Source organism: Helicoverpa armigera, chromosome 27, assembly GCF_030705265.1.
Source record: "Helicoverpa armigera isolate CAAS_96S chromosome 27, ASM3070526v1, whole genome shotgun sequence".
Classification (NCBI taxonomy): Eukaryota; Metazoa; Arthropoda; class Insecta; order Lepidoptera; family Noctuidae; genus Helicoverpa; species Helicoverpa armigera.
Genome location: NC_087146.1, coordinates 2,613,704 through 2,636,870, shown reverse-complemented (window position 1 = coordinate 2,636,870; position 23,167 = coordinate 2,613,704). Strand labels below are relative to the sequence as shown.

At 37.4% G+C, this 23,167-nt stretch overlaps 2 protein-coding genes across 4 annotated transcripts in view; both read left to right on the top strand.

Annotated features, from left to right (window-relative positions):
- Positions 1 to 4,084: 4,084 nt before the first annotated feature.
- LOC110373801 (uncharacterized) lies at positions 4,085 to 8,850 on the top strand. The gene is made up of 9 exons (XM_064042055.1): positions 4,085 to 4,245; positions 5,145 to 5,274; positions 5,666 to 5,779; positions 6,199 to 6,334; positions 6,672 to 6,757; positions 7,067 to 7,279; positions 7,701 to 7,908; positions 8,184 to 8,269; positions 8,585 to 8,850. The coding sequence occupies exons 1-9, from the start codon at positions 4,150 to 4,152 to the stop codon at positions 8,776 to 8,778; spliced, it is 1,263 nt and encodes a 420-aa protein (XP_063898125.1). The 5' UTR covers positions 4,085 to 4,149; the 3' UTR covers positions 8,779 to 8,850.
- A 471-nt stretch (positions 8,851 to 9,321) lies between these two features.
- The window catches only part of LOC110373789 (endoplasmic reticulum junction formation protein lunapark-B), a 29,217-nt gene continuing 15,371 nt past the window's right edge, over positions 9,322 to 23,167 (top strand). Inside the window, exons 1-4 of one of the 3 annotated variants that reach the window (XM_064042029.1) lie at positions 9,322 to 9,718; positions 18,389 to 18,624; positions 19,472 to 19,604; positions 20,546 to 20,633. In XM_064042029.1, the coding sequence (XP_063898099.1) occupies positions 9,692 to 9,718; positions 18,389 to 18,624; positions 19,472 to 19,604; positions 20,546 to 20,633 (484 nt within the window). In that variant the 5' untranslated portion in view covers positions 9,322 to 9,691. Of the gene's footprint in view, positions 9,719 to 18,388; positions 18,625 to 18,833; positions 19,020 to 19,471; positions 19,605 to 20,545; positions 20,661 to 23,167 lie in introns of those variants that run through there. The other 2 variants (XM_064042028.1, XM_064042030.1) reach the window with 2 other exon arrangements.

Genomic DNA, 23,167 nt, shown 5'->3' with positions numbered 1-23,167 from the left:
CGGGATTGTTCGCGTGAGTTAATGCGGCCCTGGAACATAAGGGGTTTAAGAAGGAACATGGTGGGTTTTAGTTAGGAGGAGTCTGACACTCCCTCACGCCGCACTCAGCAGGAGGGATTTGATAATTTCCCATAAAACAGGCTTTGTAGGTACTTGTGCACCTGGTTATAAAAAAATAGTAGGTATTATAGATGGCACATGGCGTTTTAGTATATAATTTTATTTTTTCACATACATATATGTAAAATATCTGAATGTTTTTTTTTAATGCATGTTTTTAGGTTCACCAGTAGGTATACCACTGTGGTATACATAATAAAAAGTTTATATTTAATAAAAAGTTCGACTTTTGTTTGTGGTTTTATTTCTACACCTTTTAACTGCCATTGGTCGCATAGCGCTGCTGAGCACGAGGTCTCGGGTTCGATTCCCGGGTCAGGCTGAAATCGCATTGTGGGTTTTGACACTTTTACAAAACAAATTGGTACCTAGTTGGTTATTGATGCACCCGTACAATACCTACCAATCCTAGGGTCGACAGACCCGTGTCACCTTTGTCATAAAGAGCAGATAATGAAGTAGATACTAACTAGCCTTTTCTTCTTCCTCCTGCCTTGTTCCCAAATTTATTTGGGGTCGGCGCAATATGTCATCCTCTTCCATTTTCCCCTGTCACTCGTCACACTGACACAAGTACTAGCTTGCCTATTTACCCTTTAAAGTAATTTTGAATGTTCACCCAATTTGTTGATAGTCTACGATAAATTGATAAGCTATCGAATAATACTGATAAAGCAGGGACTTCCTAAAAGAGCCGGCTACAACTTGAAAAAGATAAAACACGATTATAATTTAAACAACAAAACCTACATTACTTTGAAACTTCCTTTCTTCAGCCACCTGTAACAACTTGTAGCCCCAGCCTTGAATCTTATTCATTCTGGCCTTCTGGCTTCGGCTGTAAAAACAGACAGAGTGTCAGACTTTACTGGCTAAAACCTACCTTCATTCCTTCTGGAGCTCTTTGTGTACCAGGGCTTCGCCAGGATATTTGCTAAGCTAAAAGCCTTGCTGACAAAAATATGTAGGCAATACATTACGGACCGATCGCATACGGAATACCGTGATACGTTCCAGAACAGGGCCGATTCTCCTAAGTTAATAATGTCAAAATCGAATAGAAATCGAATCGCAATATGATCGCAATAGCAGTTTTGACCGTATCGGGCATTCTGCTACTAATATAAGACCAATCGTATACTCAATACTCAATAACTTTATTGCATTCCATAATGTGTACAGGCTGGTGGGTAAAATTAAAAGAAACAATTATGGACCCTGTCGGGCACAGCAAAGTTAGTTTTTTAGAGGAGAGGACGAAGAGCGCTTTTTAAACATATTAATATTGAATTAAATGTAGAAAATCTTATTATATTTAGATATTTGAGTAGGTATTATTTCTGTGTAGATTTATTTACATTTTACTTAATATTATTTATTAAATTTATATTCGTTTATTTATATATTATTAATTTATATTATAAATATTCTATATTATGTATTAATCGTTATTAATTATTTTATTTATTTATAAATTAGCTGTAGTTTTTTTTTTTTATTTATGACTCTATAGTAAGAATCTAATTAAAGGTATTGCACGGTAAGTAAGGTAAATAAATTGATATATTAAGTACTGCTTGTTTATTCTAGTTATCCTAGTTTCCCTAGTTGGTATTTGTCTTTGAAATATTCGTCAATTGTGTAGTAGCTTTTATCTAAGAGAAATCGTTTTAGTTTATTGGTAAATATATTATTTGATTCAGTGTTTTTTATGTATTCTGGTAATTTATTGTAGATTTTAATGGACGTAACAAACGCACTAGAGGAATGCATATTTAATCGTGAGGTTGGTAGATTGAGTCTATTTCCATGTCTAAGTTTGTGTTTTGTTTGGATGTCTGCTCTTTTACTGTAGAATTGTGGGTGCTTCCTTACAAATTTGCAAATTTCAAATATATAGAGGCAGGGTAGTGTTAAGATGTTTAGTTTTTTGAAATGTGGTTTACATGAGTCGGTGTCTTCAATGTTGGTTAATATTCTTATAAGTTTCTTCTGTATTGTAAATAGTGATGGTGCGTCTGTACTGTTACCCCACAATATTAATCCATATTTAAGCCAAGCGAATGGAATATGTATTGCAACGACATTCGATTGGTTTGCGATTGGTCTGCTATTTTGGTGATTTTGGTCTTTACGGTAATTTGCAATAGTTAATCATTTGCAGACAAAATGATTCATTATTGAATGACAGAAAAGGATAAAAACGTTTATTTCAAAGAAAAATAGCGGAATGCCATACGTGTCAATCGTAATCGATTCGGGATTGGATCGCAGTCGAACGTGAATCGTATGTTGCTTAAGTAAAATTAGGAGAATCGGGCCCCTGGACTCATTGATGTAGGCCAAAAGACGGCAACATTAAATTAGAACTGGGCTGGACACTGCAGCCGAATGCATCCAAAGAGTTTTTAATATTTTTTTTGTATTCACACTATTATTAATTTATATTCATTGAAATTTTTAACACTGTTTTCTTAATTTAAATTCATTAAAATTTATTTCCTATTTTTTAGTTCGTTTTTCTATAAAAAGCGTGTTTTTTAGTTTTTTTAAACTATTATTTATTTTCTACTTTTTAGTTTGTTTTCAAACTATTATTTGTTTTGTAGAATTAAAATTCTCTTTAGTATACAAAAATTTGTCAATATTAGAGAAAACGGCTAAAGATAATTATTGGAAATAAAAATTAACATCGAGTCCTGCCTTATCGACTGTAGAGAAAAATTCTAGAAAATTTTAATTAATTTTCTTACCTTATCGACTATAGATGAAAATTATATAAATTAACAGAGATCATATTTTGCAAATTGAAAATCCTAGAAGTCGGTGTCTAATGGATGTTACTAAGTTAATTTTGCCACCGACTTCTAGGCCGATGCACCTAAAATTAGTTTTTTTTTTGCTTTTTAGTGTTTTGGGAACTCGGTTTAATTTTTTTGTAAAAAGGTTATTTATTTAAAGCTTTTCAGTGATACGAATAGTTGTCACTATCCATACAAGTGGGAAGTTCTCATCAATACAAAGAATATAAGTCCAAACGAGGTATTTTACATATTCAGTTGTCGAGTTCCCTTGACTTTCTCTGGTCTCCATCATCAGGTCAGCTCCAAACCTTCACTGTTGCATAGGTCTTGTCAATACGAATAATTTAAGCCCAAACACGAGGTAGTTTACATATTCAGTTGTCTAGTTCCCTCCATTTTCTCTGGTCTCCATCATCAGGTCAGCTCCAAACCTTCACTGTTGCAAAGGTCTTGTCAATACAAATAATTTAAGCCCAAACACGAGGTAGTTTACATATTCAGTTGTCGAGTTCCCTCGACCCTCTTTGGTCTCCATCATCAGGTCAGCTCCAAATCTTCACAGTTGAATAGTGCTTTTAGGCGTACACCTAAGTGTCAAGTTTTTACCCTATGTATGCCTACAAGTTTTGAAGGTTGCCCTCGATTTCTCAGGGTTTCCATCATCAGATCCTGACCTGATGAATATGGGACCAACTGGCAGCTATTCCAAGTCGAACAAAAAAAGAATCACGTAAATCGGTCTATAAACCTCGGAGTAATCGATGTGTATGTGTAACCTCCTCCTTTTTGGGAAGTCGGTTAAAATGGAATAATTTTATCAAATTAGTGTATTGTCATCGGTCCTCAATAAATCTACAAAGTTTGAACGAAATCTGGCCGTTTAAAGTGGGTCAAAATCGCGCCCAAAGAAGTCGGTTACAAACAAACATACAAACATACAAACCTACAAACATACAAACATGTAGTAGACCCACATCGTCGAGACCGGTGGACTCGGTCGAAGGATCGGGAAGTATGGAAACGAGATGGGGAGGCCTTTGTCCAGGACATTATAGACTATTAATAGTAATAATATCTATTTTCATGAAAGGACACTACCGATTTTTTATCAACACGTCATAACTTCCTTTAACTTGCAGATTATCTGTCTGATAATTACAATAATAAGTATATTTCTAGATAACATTGTTCACACAAATCAGTGCGATGTTTGCTGACAATCAAAATGGCTGATTTTAAGTTATTTTTAGTAGTTATTTCGTGTTCTTTGTTTTATTTTGTGGGAAGTAATGATGTGTTGTGTGAACCTGGATTCTGTAGGGTAAGTTATTCAATACGTAGTTAGAAATATCTCATTTTGTCACAGTTCTTTAAAAGTCTAACTGCAAATCATTACAATGTTATTGAATTTCCGGATGCTTAGTGACAATGAATGACTAATTAGTCACAATGGAATTCCGCATACTTACCTACTGATTCGTCAGATTATTGCAATAATGAAGTAAACTGAAAGCAGCTTTTCGTTTTTGGTTAAAAGATTGAATGCATTCATGATTGCTCAGAGAATAGCTTCAGGGAAAATTTTAAGAATTCATGACAAGTACTTGTCACTAACTAACTTAGGCTTCATGGTAGAAAAATATAAAAGTATGAAAGACGGATTTAATAATATTTAGGTATGTGGAGGTGACCTATACCAATGTGATGCTATGTTGATTCTTGGCCACTAACAGTTCGCTACTCTGACGGCTGATGCAGTGATGTGCGGTAGTGAAGAGCCAGAGAACTAGAAAAAGCAGATGATATGGAAGTGTAAATATAGTTCCGTAGGTGACGAGAAAATCTTGAAACCTTTCTCAGATAATACACACGATATTCTGAAAATCATCACATATCCCTCCACTGAGGGTGTGAGTGCAGCGTGATTGAGTGTCAGACTCTTACTGATTAATTCTCACCCTTATTTCTTCTGAGCCCTTTGTGTACCATCACCGCGGTAACTCTTTCGAACAATCCTGCAGCTCCGACAGTACTTTAGTCAACATCAATATAGTTCGATAAAAGGATATTCAGATGATCATGTTTAGCAAAACTGCAGAGCATCATCATTGTGTCCAACTTGTAAAATGGTTACGATTTCTTATTGTTTTAAATAAAGTACCAGCCCGGTACAAGAATGCTTACCTACTCTTAGTTCCTGCATATAAAACTCTTCCCCAGACGTACCGGTTTGAGGAAGGCTGTGCAGAGCCGGCGATACACTGCAATGTGAACAACGCGACGCACAGGGGTTTGAGGATGCGATCACCCACCATATGCAACTGTTGTGACTACTGCCTCGTTTTCTATGGTAATGTATTGTAATTAAATTGCAAGTTGAAACGATAGTATAAAGTAAAAAACAAATGCTATATAAGCTATTGCGACTGGTAGAAATCTTCTGGTAAGCTGCATAACGAACTCTTTCTGGTTGAATTATATTTATTCCAGTTCTTTGAATGCCTCAAAAAGCACATTTTTGTCTTTATTATCGCATTAATATCATAGATTTTGAAGCAGATAATCTGCTAATCTGGGTTAGGGCTACTGTACTGTAATCTACATAGGTACAGCAACTGGTTATAATCAAACGAGTCTTAGCTCTTATAAAATATGGCCATTGAGCTGTACCTATAGATCTACTAGTAGCCTCTACTACCTACAACCTAACTAACTAAAACCAATATCCTATGATGTTTCAGGGGAAGGTGAGCACTGCTCAACGGGAGGCCCCGGCATGGGCACCACGATAGGAAGATGTGGAGACGGCCTAACCTGCACTGCTGATGAAGACTCCTGGACCACTTGTACTAGAAGTAAGTTTTGTTAAACATCTTTTACTTTGTGGTAATGGAAAGAGACGTCTGACTTGAATTGCCTACGAAAAATAATGATGGCTGGGCAAAATAAGCTCAGTAAATTGCTTATGTGGCCCACACACAATCCTCCGTTATCTTTGAAAGCTACTGACAACCAAAAATGGGTCTCTGCGCAATGTTCCATGACGACAAAAAGTTTAGCGAGATAGTACCTACAACTTAAACTGGTATAGCATAGTTTGAATAAACTAGAGTTAGACCATTGTTTAATCCAAACAATGGTAAAATGTAGAAGATGAGTCATTTTATAAAACTATATAGCCTAATCTCTCTCTCAGAACTCACAGATTAAATACATTCCCAAAGGAATTTCCAATCTCCTCTTCGTTACTAAACATGTTACATTCTATTTGCAGTGAAGTCAGAATGCCATACCGCGCAAGACACCTACGATGACAGGGAGGAAAAAGGTCTGATAGGATCCCTGGAGCAGAGGCCGCACTGTGATGGAAGAGGGATGTTCGCTCCTTACGAGTGCATACCTGCACACACGTGAGTAGAAGCTAGTTTCAAGTCTTTCCATTAATCTAACTAAGGGGTATTAGGTTGTCCGGGTAAATGGGTTGACGAGGTCAGATAGGCAGTCGCTCCTTGTTAAACACTGGTACGCAGCTGCATCCGCTCAGACCCCAACATAGTTGGGAAAAGGCTCGGCAGATTATGATCGTCGGTATTTATTAATAGCACATCATGTGTTATTGTAAGTAAATAAAGGACAAATAGAGCTAAGATAAAGATACATTATGTTCATCTACTCCATTTGCGTCTAGTTGCCCCAGACTTCCTCATTAAATTTCTATTTACTTTCACTTTAAATTCGTCGTTTCAGATGTTTCTGCCAATCCGAAGAAGGACACAGAATATTTGGTGAAGTGCTGAACTTAGGAGCTATCACGATTCGGAATTTGGAATGCGGTCAGTATCCATTTTTAAGGTTGCCTTCTTGAAATTCAACAGAAGTTTCAAGTTTACTGCCAATCAACAAGTAATCGAGCCAAGATGGGATAGTTGGCGGTATATTGGTACTCAGCCACCTCTCTCACCTCTGATTAAACTGGAAGCCTATACCAATACATGTGTAGTTAGAAAATGCTAGACAGATGATGCTTTCATTAGTTCAGGTTAACACTATGTTTGGGTTAAGCCATTTAAGCCAGTTAGCTTATAAGAACACTATGGCTGGACAGGTCAACTTTCACGACATAACTACCATTCCATCCCCAGGATGTTCCCGTTTCCACGAGCGCCTAAAGCAGCGAATATCCCCAGGAGTGCCGACACCGGTGGTTGGGCCCCGCTGCACATCAGACGGCAACTTCTTCCCGATCCAGTGCATCGGCAGGACTTGCTACTGTGTCAATAAACAGACTGGTGTCATTGTGGATGCTAGCGAGAGTATTGATCTTGATACGCATCCGATTTCCGAATTGCCTTGCTGTGAGTAACTTTCTTTGTGAGATAATAACGGGGTATATACTGTGCCTAAAAACGAAAGCTTTTCGTATTCAATGAAAAGGTGAAGTTTGATCTTACTTAGGTACCTTAAATGTGGGTTGCACAATAATAGTCAGCTTTTATCTGTAATACATGGAAATCAGGAAAATACCTAAATAGCCTACTTAATAACAACTTGTGAAACGTGGATGTAGACTATAAGATTCTGCTTAAAAAAATCAGGTAAAACTTCTTCTTCTTGCCTTCTTGCCATGTACAAGGTATATAGGTTGAGTGGAAGATATTTTCTGCTTCCATCTTCTGTATCACCAGCAGTCATACTATCGCGGCTTTCTTTAAAAAAATCCGTAACATTTCTGAAATAAAGATGATTTTAATGCTCTTTTTACTTTACAATCTTCAGACGACAGAGAAACAGACTTATTCCCGCAATACTCAGAAGGCGAACCTCCGTATAACTTCACGACTCCTTGCTTGGAAGACATGCAGGAGAAGATAGCTCTCATCCTCAAGAGTGAAGAGGAAGGGTACAATGTGGACTATCACAATACCTTCCCTGAGTGCCTGCCTGATGGGACCTTTACTAGGATTGCTATGACGAGGACTGGCTCGTAAGTAGTAGTGTTACGGCTAATTCTAATTAGATATAGTTAAGCTAAAGCTAAGTCTAGTCGCACCTCGGGCTTGAGCTATAACAATAATGTTATATTTGTTATTCTTATTATCAAGATAAGAAAACGAGTACAAGCTAAAAAATATTCGTACCTAGAAAAAATATTTTGATTTCGCCGATTGAAAATCCATTGGTCATGTATCGCGTTCTCGGTTCTTCTAAGAAAAAGACTTTCGTGGTTATTTTGAAAATACATGTTTAATTTATTTCCAGAAAAATCTGTATCGACGAGCGTGGTCACCAAATTGAGGACTATGAAGCATTGCCCACATCAAGCGATTTTGATACTATGAATTGCAGTAAGTTTAATTTCATTTTCAAAATACCTTATCCGTGTGTGGGAAGTGCCTACTCATTCCTTCTACTACTTTCTTGAGGCGAAAACAAAACTACCTACTGTATTGCGACCCTGCTGTTAATTTAAAGTCTATGATCGCAAATATAATTTTATCAGGCTCTTTACGGATATGCTTAATCCTGGTTTGCATACAAACAATATGGTAGTTTGTATACTTTGTTACAAAGGTTGTTGTCTTGGCTGTTAAGAATAATAATTACAAGCAAGTTTCCGTTAAAATAATAATTGCAAGCTATATTTTAACTTTGTTTTACAGATTGTGCTCAAACAGCAAACATAATGAGGACGTCGCCAGAAAGGCCAGTTTGTTGCAAGAACGGTAATTTCAGGAGGATACAATGTCGCCGAGGTATGTGCCGCTGTGTGGATGAATATGGAAGACAAACTGCTCAAGAACAAGCTGATGTCACGAAGTTGGAGTGCTACACAGATGACTGGAGAACTTGCTAGGATATGTTCATATTTATTGTAAACAAATAATATGTATAATGTTATAAAAGCAATAAACCTTTTTATATTTTATTTTTTTCTTTTTAATAGTAGAAATTTCATTTGCGAGAGCTGGTAACATTTTGCTCGCCCTGTTACACGAAATGAAATAATATTGTCTCACTTCTACCAACATAAGAAAAATAATATAATATACGAATTTCTAAACGATTTCAAAATATTATGTACGATATTTTATCAAAATGAAATACAATACTGAGTTCCTTTTGACTTCTGCATGATACACCTTAATCCCTTGTCCTCACTTCTTAATTATTTGAAGTTCAAGGTAACATACGGTATTGCGTAACTGGCTATACAAAAGTGAAAACTTTCAGTAGTGTTGGAGAAACATGTGAAAGAAAGTACTGAAAATACTCTGCTATAGCTATCAATATGCACTTATGACCCATTTTATTATTTGCGTAAAGACAACAGTCTGTAAACATGTTAATTGCCATCCATTTTTCTTATAATAATGTGTACTTTCTCCTTGATAAACAGTCAACGCTAATGTCATATCGCGTCGCGATATATTTTATCTGTGGATGATTGTTGAAAGTAAATGTTTTTTTCTTGAATTTTATTTGTTCAGTAGTTCTTGCGGTGGATTTTGCAAATAATACTGAATCGAAAACAACTAGTGGATATGTGATTTGCCATTTTAACAAATAGCCGATTAATTAACTTTTATATTTTTGTAATGGTCCCGAATCGGCGTTAGGTATAGGTTATAATACATTCGTCATCAACTATCACCTGGTTATGCCAAACTTATTTTTAGCTTCTAAAAACGCTAAAACGAGGCTGTGTTAAGAGTTAAAAGTGATCTATATTAAATTCACCTGATATTTGAAGTAAAGAAGTCAAGAAAATGGGCCTGATCATATCAAGATTTCGCGTAAGTAAATTTTGGTTTGATTGATTTTTGCATATGTTTTGTGTTAGAGCCAAAACTATTTCGAAACGTTTGGAATATTCTTTTGGCGGCAACTCAAATGTTTGTCCGTGACCTGAGGGTTTTATAAATGGGTCTAATCAGGCATCTTAGCGTTCCTAGGCATAACTGTGCCCTATTATTTTGTTGTACCTTTCTCTTTCCTCTGTGTCGGCTTTTCGTGAAAATTTAGACTTCTGTTCTTGAAAAATTGCTGCTGAAAATGGGTTTTCTTATAGACAACTCCTATGAACAACAGATGTCGGTAAAATTGTGCCTGTAAACTAGTCTCCTAACAAGTTTTCAAGTTTGAAAAGTTTCATTTTAAAATATTCATTCTCATTCATATTTTTATATTAGGAATTTGTGATGACTATGACTTAATTAACGCATTACTCACTGACAAAGTGAAATATTATAATTAATATTTCATCATAATATCATAAACATCTTTTAATAACACTAACAAACTTTTATTTGCAATATTTTTACATAAATTGAAAACTTCAAGATAAATGAATTGATTTATGAACATTATCATTGAAAATATTTTCAATTGGTTTTACAAACTTTAAACTTAATTGCTAACATTAATTTATCTGCTGATATTTATTATACCGCTTAATTAATAATACAATATTCATTATCAATGTCAATACCATTTGAGGAGCCACTTAACTAAAGATAAACAATCTTGATATGACTTTTTATTTAAAAACTCAGTTTAAAAATAAATTGTGGGGCTTAAAAGCAATGTAAATATATTTAAATAAAACTAGTTTTATGGATTTTGTCAAGGTTATATTAATATTGTTTAATCCTGATATTTCGGATCCTATACAGCTCCAATATTTGCAGAAGTGTCAGAAATCAATAATGTAAAGACAATAATAACAATTACTTAAATTAATTGAATCATTATTTTAAGCGCTAATTTTTTTTTTGTGTAAAAAACCTTTAGTTTTGTGTCTGCTCAAATAAAGTATAAATACATTAAAATGTCTAAATAATATTGAATACATTCATAACTACAAACATGAACATGTATTTTTTGCCTAAATCCTAATGAAATTCTAACATAGTATTATCTATCCTGTGTCAGTAACTGGGTGCTGAGTTTTCATCAGTGTCCCAAATAAACTACTTCACACAGTTAGAAAGTATTCAATAGCTTCTTCCTCCTGCCCTGTTCCCAATTTTATTTGTGGTCGGCGCAATATGTCATTCTCTTCCGTTTTCCCCTGTCACTTGTAGAAAGTATTCAATAGCAATCCTCGATAAATGGGTTTTCAACATTTTTTTATTTAGGCCTTCTATTGAACAGTACAGTATTATTAACATATCTCCATTTTTTATTATCTGTTTGCCACGTGGCAAAGGCCTCCTCCAACCTTCTCCATTCCCACCTTTCTAATCTTTCTATGGCCACTCTACCCCATGTTGTCCTTTCCTTTAGGGTTCCTTGATAAATGGGCTTCCTACTAAGAGAGATTATTTTTTAAATTGATTGTAACCAGTTTGTAGAATCTAGTTACCTAATAAGGAAGTAAAAACTGAAATTTCATATCCTAAGCTAAAACAAAGCAAAATTAAGAGCTTGTGTATCAGTTTATTTTAGTAATGTCCTTACATTAGATTATCATATTACTCTCCATTCACTTTTTGGCACTATTAAATTACCTCTTAAACAAAGGGATTTTAAACCAGAAGCTAATTAACTCTGTGTTTTGAAGCCAATAAAATTTGAAGTACTCTATGGCTATGTTTTGAATTTTGAGATCTAATGTACTAGCTCTCAAGTTAGGTATATCAGATTTTGGCTTCTTGGTGTTATTTTAATCTACATTATGCTATGAAGAAGACTATACCATGCATAATTAAATGCTGGTTGTTTCTCCCGCATCCGATCATCCTCCTGCCCTTATACCAATTTTATTTGTGGGTGGCGCAGCATGTTTTCTCCTTCCATACTCTTCCATCTGCAGTCATCTCATGAGTAACATTCTTTCTTACCATATTGACTTTCACACAATACATTTTTCCTATTGCTATACTCAGTATAGTTTAAATATAATCAATGTCACCCTATGATCAGTCACCTCAAGGTAAGCCAGGACTCGTCAACCTGGTCTAAGTCGACGATCAATCAGATGTACCAACTTTCATTGGTGGTAACATGTCTGCGTGATAAAACTGAGCTTAGAAACGTATAAAACTGTTGTAGCTAACTTCATCATGAGTAGACATCATCATATTGAGCTCCTTCACAAACTATGCTGAATCATCAAAATCAGTACTTTTTGAACATCAAAAAAAACAATACCTAAAGACGCTTCCTATGTGTCATTGCTAGGAAGAAATTACGCATACGCAACAGACTCTTCTGCAACACATGTCTGTCTATTTGATCATCAATTTGATCATTCCTTAGTTCAAAACACACCCGTTTTAATTTACCAACAGTCAAGGATATTGTCGCTTACGAAAACAATGCATAATCAACGCGCTTCGTTTACAATACCACATTGTTCAACTCATATTTATTTATTATTGAATATTGATAAACATTTGATGTATATTGTAGTGTGTTACTCAACTTTTCACTGACTTACGCTCCATTTTGGTATCTGATAAAATTGAGGTAGCTTCCGTCACCGGTCTACTTGCCTCTCATGTGAACTACTTCTCGATAATGTAGTCTATACATTTCCTTCCTCAATAAATGGGCTATCAAACACTGAAATATGTTTTCAAACCAGACAACTGGTTCCTGAGATTGTGAACATATACTTAACTTCTTAAAAAGAGTGTCCATGAAGTTTCTTGCCGGCTCTTCTCCATGAGACCAACTTTTTGGAACCGTGCAACTAGTATGACGTTTCATAAGAGCCTGTGAAGGCCTATTTAGCTTCTAAATGGTGTTCAAACAAAAAAATCTTCAGCTCTATAATGTTAGATTAAATATTAGGTAAGCTCTTCAAAATCCGTCTAACCGTGACCTTTTGAAACAATAAATTAGTCTTCTAAGGCCTCTTGACGTCTGCCCTAATAATCCCTAAAGTTAATCGCCTTTCAGATTTATTACCTGTGTAGCTTATTAAGGCCTACTTGGTATTAGAATGGTCTAGCGTAGGCTGGAACTAGGCTAGACCATTCTACTACGAAATAGTCCGTTATTGAAGGGTTGCTGCGAACTGTCATATCATCTGACTACTTTTCCCAACTATGTTGAGGTCGACTTCCAGTCTAATCTGATGCAGCTGAGTATCAGTGCTACTGCCTATCTGACCCCCTTCTACCCAGTTACCCAGGCAACATGATACCCCTCGGTAAGACTGCTGTAATAACGCCTAAAATTACACCAGTTTTGCCACTTCTGAAATAAGAATTATCTTATTAATCAGAATTGCAATTATTGTTATCCAATTATCTGGCTGATCCAGTACAAAGTACAAACATTTGGAAAGTTACTTCCACTGGCTATCGGTCAATTCTAAATGATATATCTACAAAGAAATTGTTCCTAATTATAACATTTACTGGTTTCTCTGACATCCAGCAGGAACTTGAAGGGTTTTCAAGGACCAGGGTCAACTTTATCATTATCAGCCTTTCTATTGTCTTACTGCTGGGCACAGACCTCCTGATCTTCTGATATGGAGAAGGAATAAGCATCACGCCTGCTCTAGGAGGATTTCAGACTTTAAAATCCAGGTTTTCTTCACCTTTCCTCATTTTTTTCTGTCAGGTTTAGGTGGCTCATTTGTCTAAACTTACATCCTAATTAGTTCCGTTTTTCCACCATTTCAATACAATGACAGCAAAACATTAAATCCGAAAGAAAACCCTCATACATTCTGAAACAATAAAACCTCAAATAGTACATTTTTATGATTCATATCGTGATTTGTGATCTCGTGAAGGTGTTGATTACCGAGATGGCCACCACGTACCGCGGACCTTATCGTGTTACATAGCTTCAATGCCAGATGAGTTAGATAAAATGGGCATGAAACTGAGTCTAGTAAACGGTTTTGGAAAGATTGTTTAGAGGCGTATTTGTATAGGTCGGAACTGCTTTGTGAATATTTCTAAAACCTGCAGCTCTCTTGATAAGAAGAAGATTGACGGCAAAGGCAAGGGGGTAAATTAAACACGTGTGCCAGGATCATTGCAGTTTATGTCGGGGCTGCGGGATTGTTCGAAAGAGTAACCGCGGCCCTGGTACATTAAAGGACTACGACAGTTTTTACACACGACACGACGGTTTTTAGTCAGTAAGAGTCTGACACTCCTTCACCGCTGCTAACCCACAGCGGGAGGGGTCATTTCATGATTTTTGACGTCGTTAAAAAAAAAGGTTCCCTACAGCCAGAATCCATCTATTTAACGTGCCTTCGAAAACGCGGAGGAACTCTTCATGACAAGACGGTCGCCCATCCACGGAACAAACACGCCATGTGTTGTTTAACCTCAATCAATCGATCTCTACAGCCTTTCCGGAATGAGCGCTTTTAAGCAAACAAACTTTTCAACTGTATTTTTACTCTGAGTCAGCTGTCTATCATCTGTAACTGTCATCATACGAAGCTCAAAGCCTTTCATGCAGAATTCAGTTTACACTCTCACTTTCTAAGCCTTTTGTCTGAGGTAACGCTGCCTCTTCCATCATTATCAGACCATTTTGAACTTTATTCCCATCTCCTAAGGTCCATATTCGGGTACACCGTTGCTGCCAAATTTTGATGATGAAGGTGTTATACTTTGATGCTTATTAGCATAGGTTTAAGGTTCATAATAGTTTGTAGTGTAAGTTAGACATGCTCCAATTGTTTTTCAACTTCTAACTCTCAAGGAAAGTGAATGTTTTTGGTAGTCCGCATCAAATTTTGCTAATGTAATAACACGCTAGTTTTCAGGGTTTTTGGTTGAGTTTTTGGTTAGTTAATTGCTTTTGAGAGCGTTTTCAGACCTTCGGATTTTCTACAGTTTTTCGGATCCGCTATGTACTCGTACTTTCCATACGTTATATATAGGGCTTTCAATACCGGTATTACGGGATCCCGTAATACCGTGATCACGGATATATTTCGGTCTTTTTTCAATACCGGTATTGACGAGCCAATACCGTGATTACGGTATTACATCTTTTTATAATTTTAATTATTGTGGTTTGTTGTAATAAGCAGCAGGAAGTTGTATTAAATAAGATAAATAACTACGACTCGTAAGATGTATGTACTGGTAATATTATTCTCACACTTCACACTTGTGTATTAAGCGCCAACTTTTATCTCCAGCATACCCGCCCGCACGCACCTTTCTTAAACAACGTTATTGTTTTGTTAGACAGTAGTAAAGAGACATCTCATCACTAGGATGTAACGTTAATCTACTTGACAACGCTGCAAGGACTCCAGAACAGACCAGATTTCAACCGACTCAAAGGCCTTCTCATAGTACACAAATGCTAGACACAGGGGCTGATTATACTCTTCGGTCTTCTGTATAATCTGCCGCACTGTGTGGTGCCGTATCCGCTCCGAAACCCAGCCTGCTCCGGTGGTTGGAATTCGTCGAGTCTTCGCGCAAGTCGGTTCGTGATCACTCTTGACAACAGCTTATAGACGTGGCTTAGGAGGGAAATGGGTCGATAGTTCTTCAGCTGGGTTTTGTCTCCCTTTTTGAAGAACAGGACGACAACACTCCTACTCCACGCCTCTGGAGTTCTCCCTTCAAACAGGACGGCGTTAAAAAGTTTCTGGAGCTCCCCCAGTACGGGCTTAACTCCTGCTTTTAATAGCTCAGCGATCTCGATTTCTCTAGAATCCTCATTTCCGGGATCAGGTCGAGATGCATGTGATGCGTATAGCCGGCCATAGAAGTTTTCCACTTCCGAAAGGACTGCCGGCACCGAAGAAATGACTTCTCCACTTGTTGTGATCAGCTTCATCAAGTGGCTTCTTCCAAGAGATTGTACGAACACCTTTGACCCCTGATTCAGCTCAATTGCTCTTTCAATGTCAAGAGTATTGGAGCACCGAAGGTCGCGTTGTATGTGCTTGTTGATTACTTGGTTTAGAACCCGCTTAGCTGACGAATTGACGGGCGGGTTTTCACGTCGTTTCTTCATAAGCCCTAATGTCTCTTCCGAAAGCTTTGATTTCTTGCCCTTACGCTGCATGTTACAGAATCTCGAACCTTCCTCCCTGAGGATCTGAACCACATATTCGTGGTTCTGGTTAACGTCTGTTGTGGTTTCCACGGTGGCAAATCGGTTCTCCAAATTTGACTGAAAAGTTTCAGATCCTGAAATGGTTTGGAGCAGTGTTGGTCGGAGCCTGGCCTTCATCAGACGGAAACGTTCGGCCTTGAAGTTGATATTCAGAGAGCCTCGGATAAGTCGGTGATCGCTACCGGTATTAAACCTATTGATCACGGAGACGTCTCTGACTATGTGCTTCTTGTTCGTCATGATGAAGTCAATCTCATTTTTGGTCATAGTGTCGGGGCTATGATTGGACGCTTTTTGATACTAAAGGATTGTGTTTTAAAGGTTTTAATCGATCTTAAATTAAACTCCGATTTCAAATTAGACGAATTCGATTTGACAATATTAAAAAATATTTACAACAGCATTTCTGTAGTCAAAGTAACTGTATTAAAATTTGCATGACCGACAATACCGTGATCACGTGATCACGGTATTGAAATTTCTAATACCGGTATTGATACCGGAATTGAAAAAATCCGGTATTTGAAAGCCCTAGTTATATACCTACCAACAATTACTTGACAGCTACCGGTTCTAATGATACTAGGAGCCGCTCGATCGAATTTTTGCCGCACGTAGAAAATCCGCTAGTTTGAAAGCGCTCTTACCTTAGTTGGGGAGAATTTCAATACCCAATAATGGAAGAATGCTGTTGATTGATCGATAAGCCAACCATTATTTTTTATCGCAGTTTAACATAAGTATGATATAACCTTTATTATCATAATGTTCTTCCTCGATATTTATTTATAAAAAACATTTTAATTTTGTTTTTCTAAATCATCTCCCGAGCCTTTTTCCCTAACTAGTTGGGTTTCCAGTCATACTGGCTGCAGCTGAGTACTAGTGTTTTACAAGGAGCGACTGCCTATCTGATCTCATCAACCCAGTAACCTGGGCAATCTGATACCCAGACTGGACTTTTAGTCAGACTTACTGGCTTCTGACTACCCGTAACGACTGCCAAAGATGTTTTCTAAACCATCTAAAGCTTCACTAATACCGTACTTTATTTCAAACCATTATTGTTACTGTTACGACGCCCACCTAACTTTCTAACCTCCTACAGACAATTTCTATAGCTAGTTTTCAAACTAGTCTAGCCGTTTGAAATCTATTAGAATTTACTTGCATCTCGAACAAAGTCTCGAATGATGATTTTGCATGAAACAGTATATTTCGTGCAAATAATTTGAGCTGCCACTTTCGTTTTTCATGATGTTATAAAAATAGGGGACAGTTTTGTATGCAGTTTTTGTTGGTTTTGTCGACGGTTTTTTTTGTGGAATTACTATATATAAACGAATTTTTTGTAGTAATAAGAGTTTTTTTTTAACAACTTTTTCGACAACTATTCTGTGACCTCATTCTCAGCCTACTTCAAAACATGGTCTTTTTCTATACTGATATCTACATAAAATTCTTTACTCTTCCCGAGTAACATAGGCTATATTTTAACCCGGTAAGGACAGTAGTTCCCCCGGGTGGCGGGTGAAACCGCGGGATCGTTACTACAAACCATATTGTCACATTCCAATTATGTGTTACACATATGATATAAATAAGGAAAGTCGCACCTAATCGCGTGTCCACTGTGCCCTGAAACTTGCTCGCGGGAGGATATAATGAGCGCATCCCGCCGTGCTCTCGCTGTGGCGGCATATTGGGCTGACATAGTGTAGTCTCAATATATGACATGTCATCGACACGAAAGAAGAAGAATAAGGAAAGTCAAAAATAAATATCCTGTCTTTGCAAAAGTTAATTCCAGTGACCAGGAAAATTGTACCACTCATTAATATTACACCCACAAGTGCAACGCCCGTATATGATAATGAAACTCGTGCGCATAGCCAATTAACGTTAACTTGTATGCAGGATAACTAACGAATTCTGCAGTGAATGCATCATCGTTGGACCGTGACGCATATTGAGTAATTTGTGGACCATGCAGTTTGTAATACGTCATTTGATGTTGCTAGGGAACCATTTAAGCTACAGGCTTTCGATAGATTTTGTGATTAGAATTTGTAATATAATAAAAATGTGCGAAAATTAGAACACCATAAGAGAGTTAGTCATTATAAACAACGGAAATTCTGTCTTGAAAACTGACAGCTGTCAACTGATCAAAACATTCGATACTCCTAACTTTATCTCTGCTTTACATAATGATGTTGTAAATTATGAAAACGAAAAAGACTCCTGCGGCTAAACCACCGAATGGATTAGGTATTTTTTTTACAATCGCCATAGAATATCATACAGTATATGCGATAGGATTTAATTTGATTGTGAACGACACACCCTGTAGGATTCTGACGTTATTATCTAACCTTACCTAAATATTTCTTTTACAGCGCAAGAAAACAACAATAGAAATTCTAGATCGACTCGAAACCGACATTAAAGGCATAGAGCGCGATGGCCAATACAAGGAACAGACCCACAAACGGGTCATAGGCTACATCATGGCGTACTCCGTGGGGCTATACGTACTCTTTGCTATATTGTACTACTACATGTATGTGGGGAGGAGTCAGCATTGGATGTATTCGCTGCTCTATGCCTCGCCGTTGCTTGTTCTGCCTATTTTGTAAGTATATTTTTTTTTATGTCATGAATACCAGAGTTAAAGAATATCATCTCCCGAGCCTTTTCCCAACTATGTTGGGGTCGGCTTCCAGTGTAACCGGATGCACCTGGGTACCAGTGTTTAACAAGGAGCGGCTGCCTATCTGACCTCCTCAACCCAGTTACCCGGGCAACCCAATACAACAGGGTTAAAGAATAGTGATTCTAATTTGTCCGTGGGCGCGCTGGCTAGTATAAAGAACAGACCCACAAACGTGTCATAGGCTATATCATGGCGTACTCCGTGGGGCTATACGTACTCTTTGCTATACTGTACTACTACATGTATGTGGGGCGGAGTCAGCATTGGATGTATTCGCTGCTCTATGCCTCGCCGTTGCTTGTTCTGCCTATTTTGTAAGTATAGATAGATCATCTAAAATATTTCATCTTTGACTTCGTCTGCGTCTGGTACCCAGGTAAAAAAGCTTATTTCAGTCTCCTGTATCTGTGAAAAATGTAATTCCAATCGGGTTAGCCATTTTTGCGAGAAAATATAGTACAACATACTTAAACATAATAAAATAATTTGCAACATAGTTAAAACTTCCGCCCTAGGGCACCAAGAAACAAATAAAAAAATGATTCCTCTTTACTATTATATACTGGTAAAGATTAACTGTTCCTCGCGGTACCATCCGCATCCCGAGGGAACTACTTACTGAGTGAAGGAACTCAGATAAAAATTAGCCAAGTTCATGCATGACCAGATAGCGAAACAGATAGACAGAGTTACTTTCGCATTCATAACATTAGTATGTGCATATTTCTGTCGGTTTTAAAGTATTTCATTTAATATTTTGTTTCAGAGTAATATTCCTAAGATCAGGTATATCTTGGTACTACAACTGGACTATAAACAAGAATAGGCTCAAACTAAGCAAGATGAGAGCTGAGAAGAAAAAGATTCTCGAAGAAGTCATGAATACTGAGACATATAAGGTAAGTCTTCTGCCTAGCCTTTTCCGAACTATGTTGGGGTCGGCTTCCAGTCTAACCTGACGCAGCTGAGTACCAGTGTACCATCGAACAACCGCCTATTCCCAACTATGTTGGGGACAGCTTCCAGTCTTAACCAGATGCAGCTGAGTACCAGTGTTTTACATGGAGCGACTGCCTATCTGATCTCCTTAACCCAGTTACCTTGGCAACCCAATACCCTTGGGTAAGATTGGTTGTCGGACTTTCTGGTTTCTGTCTGCATGTAACTGCCAGATATGGTCAAATGGCAGCCCAAACACACCAATTTATTTTGTGCCTTCAGTAACACTTTTGAATTCGTTCTGAAAGAGATGGTCGCTAGTCACTATACGGACCTTAAGATCAATCAATCCTTGAGTCTGTTACTTGGTCACGATCTTTATTCGTATAATATGTTATTTATTCTTATCTCGTTCCAAGTAGGTACCTTTAAGAGTATCATCGGTCAAAATAAGGAAAAAGTTGCAACAAAATGAAAATAATGAAAAAGTGTTTTTACACACTTCATTTTAATATCTCTGTTTACACCACTGACCATCATAGTCTTAGACAGCGCCATTTTTTATAATTAAAATGCTTAACATGTTTGAGAAAAATCGTGCCATATCTATACCGGGTACCGGCTCACGGCTGGTATACGCTTGAAAACTACTACGAATATTTCGATAAATCTACGAACCGTATACATATCATCTAACTGTGTATTTCAATCTATGCCTGACTACGGATTTCAATAGGTATCCATCCACTGATTAGCGATTGGATATTGAAATTTTGACTTTATTTATATGAAGCTAATGTAAATCTCGATTTGCAAAACAGATAGATCGGTAATTGAAGCCCGCAGAAAGTCTGATCTCTAGCTATAATCGGTTCTTAATATTATTTTATAACCATTACAGGTGGCAAAGGAGATTCTAGACAAATACGGGACTCCAGAAGATCAGTCCAAAGCGTTGAAACCCTTCGTGCCGTCGACGAACGTGCCCGGTAATGCTTCTAGCACGACGCCCCCAGGTAGTCATCCTGTGTACATATGTCCCGACTTTAGTTATCCCGGGTTTTCTTTGGTAATATATAAATTATATGTGTGCCTCTGTTTTGACCCCTATTAGGTTAGATGCACTGATCTTGAGAAAAAATTCCTTAATTTCACACTGGGTATCGTAAAGAGCGGGATAAAATACACACTCTAGGGGAGACCGTTTTTTAAATAAAAATCATTTATTCAAAGTAGACTAAAAATCAGCACTTTTTGAAGGTCATATTTACAAAAGACAGCCCCCAAAACGCCCCCCCTTCACCAATAGACCTTGATCCATAACTTTTTATTTAGAAACTCATTATAAAGTGTAAAGCGTTGAAACCCTTCGTGCCGTCGACGAACGTGCCCGGTAATCTCTAGCACGACGCCCCAGGTAGTCATCCTGTGTACATATGTCCCGTCTTTAGTTATCCGGGCTTTCTTTGGTAATATACTTAAATATAAGTATGCATCAGTTTTGACCCCTATTAGGTTAGATGCACTGATCTTGAGAAAAAATCCCTTAATTTTACACTGGGTACCGTAAACGGCATGCTAAAATATACACTCTAAGGGAGGCCGTTTTTGAAATAAAAATCATTTATTCAAAGTAGGCTGAAAATCAGCACTTTTTGAAGGTCAAATTTACAAAAGACAGTCCCCAAAATGCCCCCTCTTCACCAATAGACTTTGGACCCTTACTTTTTATTTAGAAACTCATTATAAAGTGTAAAGCGTTGAAACCCTTCGTGCCGTCGACGAACGTGCCCGGTAATGCTACTAGCACGACGCCCCCAGGTAGTCATCCTGTGTACATATGTCCCGACTTTAGTTATCCTGGGTTTTCTTTGGTAATATACACATGTATATGTATGCATCAGTTTTGACCCCTACTAGGTTAGATGCACTGACCATGAGAATATTTTTGAATGAAAAATTCCCTTAATTTCACACTGGGTACTGTAAAGAGCAGGATAAAATACACACTCTAAGGGATACCGTTTTTAAAATAAAAATCATTTATTCAAAGTACACTGAAAATCAGCACTTTTTGAAGGTCAAATTTACAAAAGACAGCCCCCAAAATGCCCCCCTTCACCAACAGACCTTTGCTTTTTATTTAGAAACTCATTATAAAGTGTAAAGCGTTGAAACCCTTCGTGCCGTCGACGAACGTGCCCGGTAATGCTTCTAGCACGACGCCCCCAGGTAGTCATCCTGTGTACATATGTCCCGTCTTTAGTTATCCTGGGTTTTACTTTGGTAATATACATAAAGTATAAATATGCATCAGTTTTGACCCCTATAAGGTTAGATGCACACTCCATGAGAATGTTTTTTAATGAAAAAAATCCCTTAATCTTACACTGGGTACCGTAAAGAGCAGGATAAAATACACACTCTAAGGGAGACCGTTTTTTACATAAAAATCATTTATTCAAAGTAGGCTGAAAATCAGCACTTTTTGAAGGTCAAATTTACAAAAGACAGTCCCCAAAACGCCCCCCTTTCACCAATAGACCTAGAGCCATTACTTTTTATTTAGAAACTCATTATAAAGTGTAAAGCGTTGAAAGCCTTCGTGCCGTCGACGAACGTGCCCGGTAATGCTTCTAGCACGACGCCCCCAGGTAGTCATCCTGTGTACATATGTCCCGACTTTAGTTATCCCGGGTTTTCTTTGGTAATATATAAATTATATGTGTGCCTCTGTTTTGACCCCTATTAGGTTAGATGCACTGATCTTGAGAAAAAATTCCTTAATTTCACACTGGGTATCGTAAAGAGCGGGATAAAATACACACTCTAGGGGAGACCGTTTTTTAAATAAAAATCATTTATTCAAAGTAGACTAAAAATCAGCACTTTTTGAAGGTCATATTTACAAAAGACAGCCCCCAAAACGCCCCCCCTTCACCAATAGACCTTGATCCATAACTTTTTATTTAGAAACTCATTATAAAGTGTAAAGCGTTGAAACCCTTCGTGCCGTCGACGAACGTGCCCGGTAATGCTCCTAGCACGACGCCCCCAGGTAGTCATCCTGTGTACATATGTCCCGTCTTTAGTTATCCCGGGCTTTCTTTGGTAATATACTTAAATATAAGTATGCATCAGTTTTGACCCCTATTAGGTTAGATGCACTGATCTTGAGAAAAAATCCCTTAATTTTACACTGGGTACCGTAAACGGCATGCTAAAATATACACTCTAAGGGAGGCCGTTTTTGAAATAAAAATCATTTATTCAAAGTAGGCTGAAAATCAGCACTTTTTGAAGGTCAAATTTACAAAAGACAGTCCCCAAAATGCCCCCTCTTCACCAATAGACTTTGGACCCTTACTTTTTATTTAGAAACTCATTATAAAGTGTAAAGCGTTGAAACCCTTCGTGCCGTCGACGAACGTGCCCGGTAATGCTACTAGCACGACGCCCCCAGGTAGTCATCCTGTGTACATATGTCCCGACTTTAGTTATCCTGGGTTTTCTTTGGTAATAT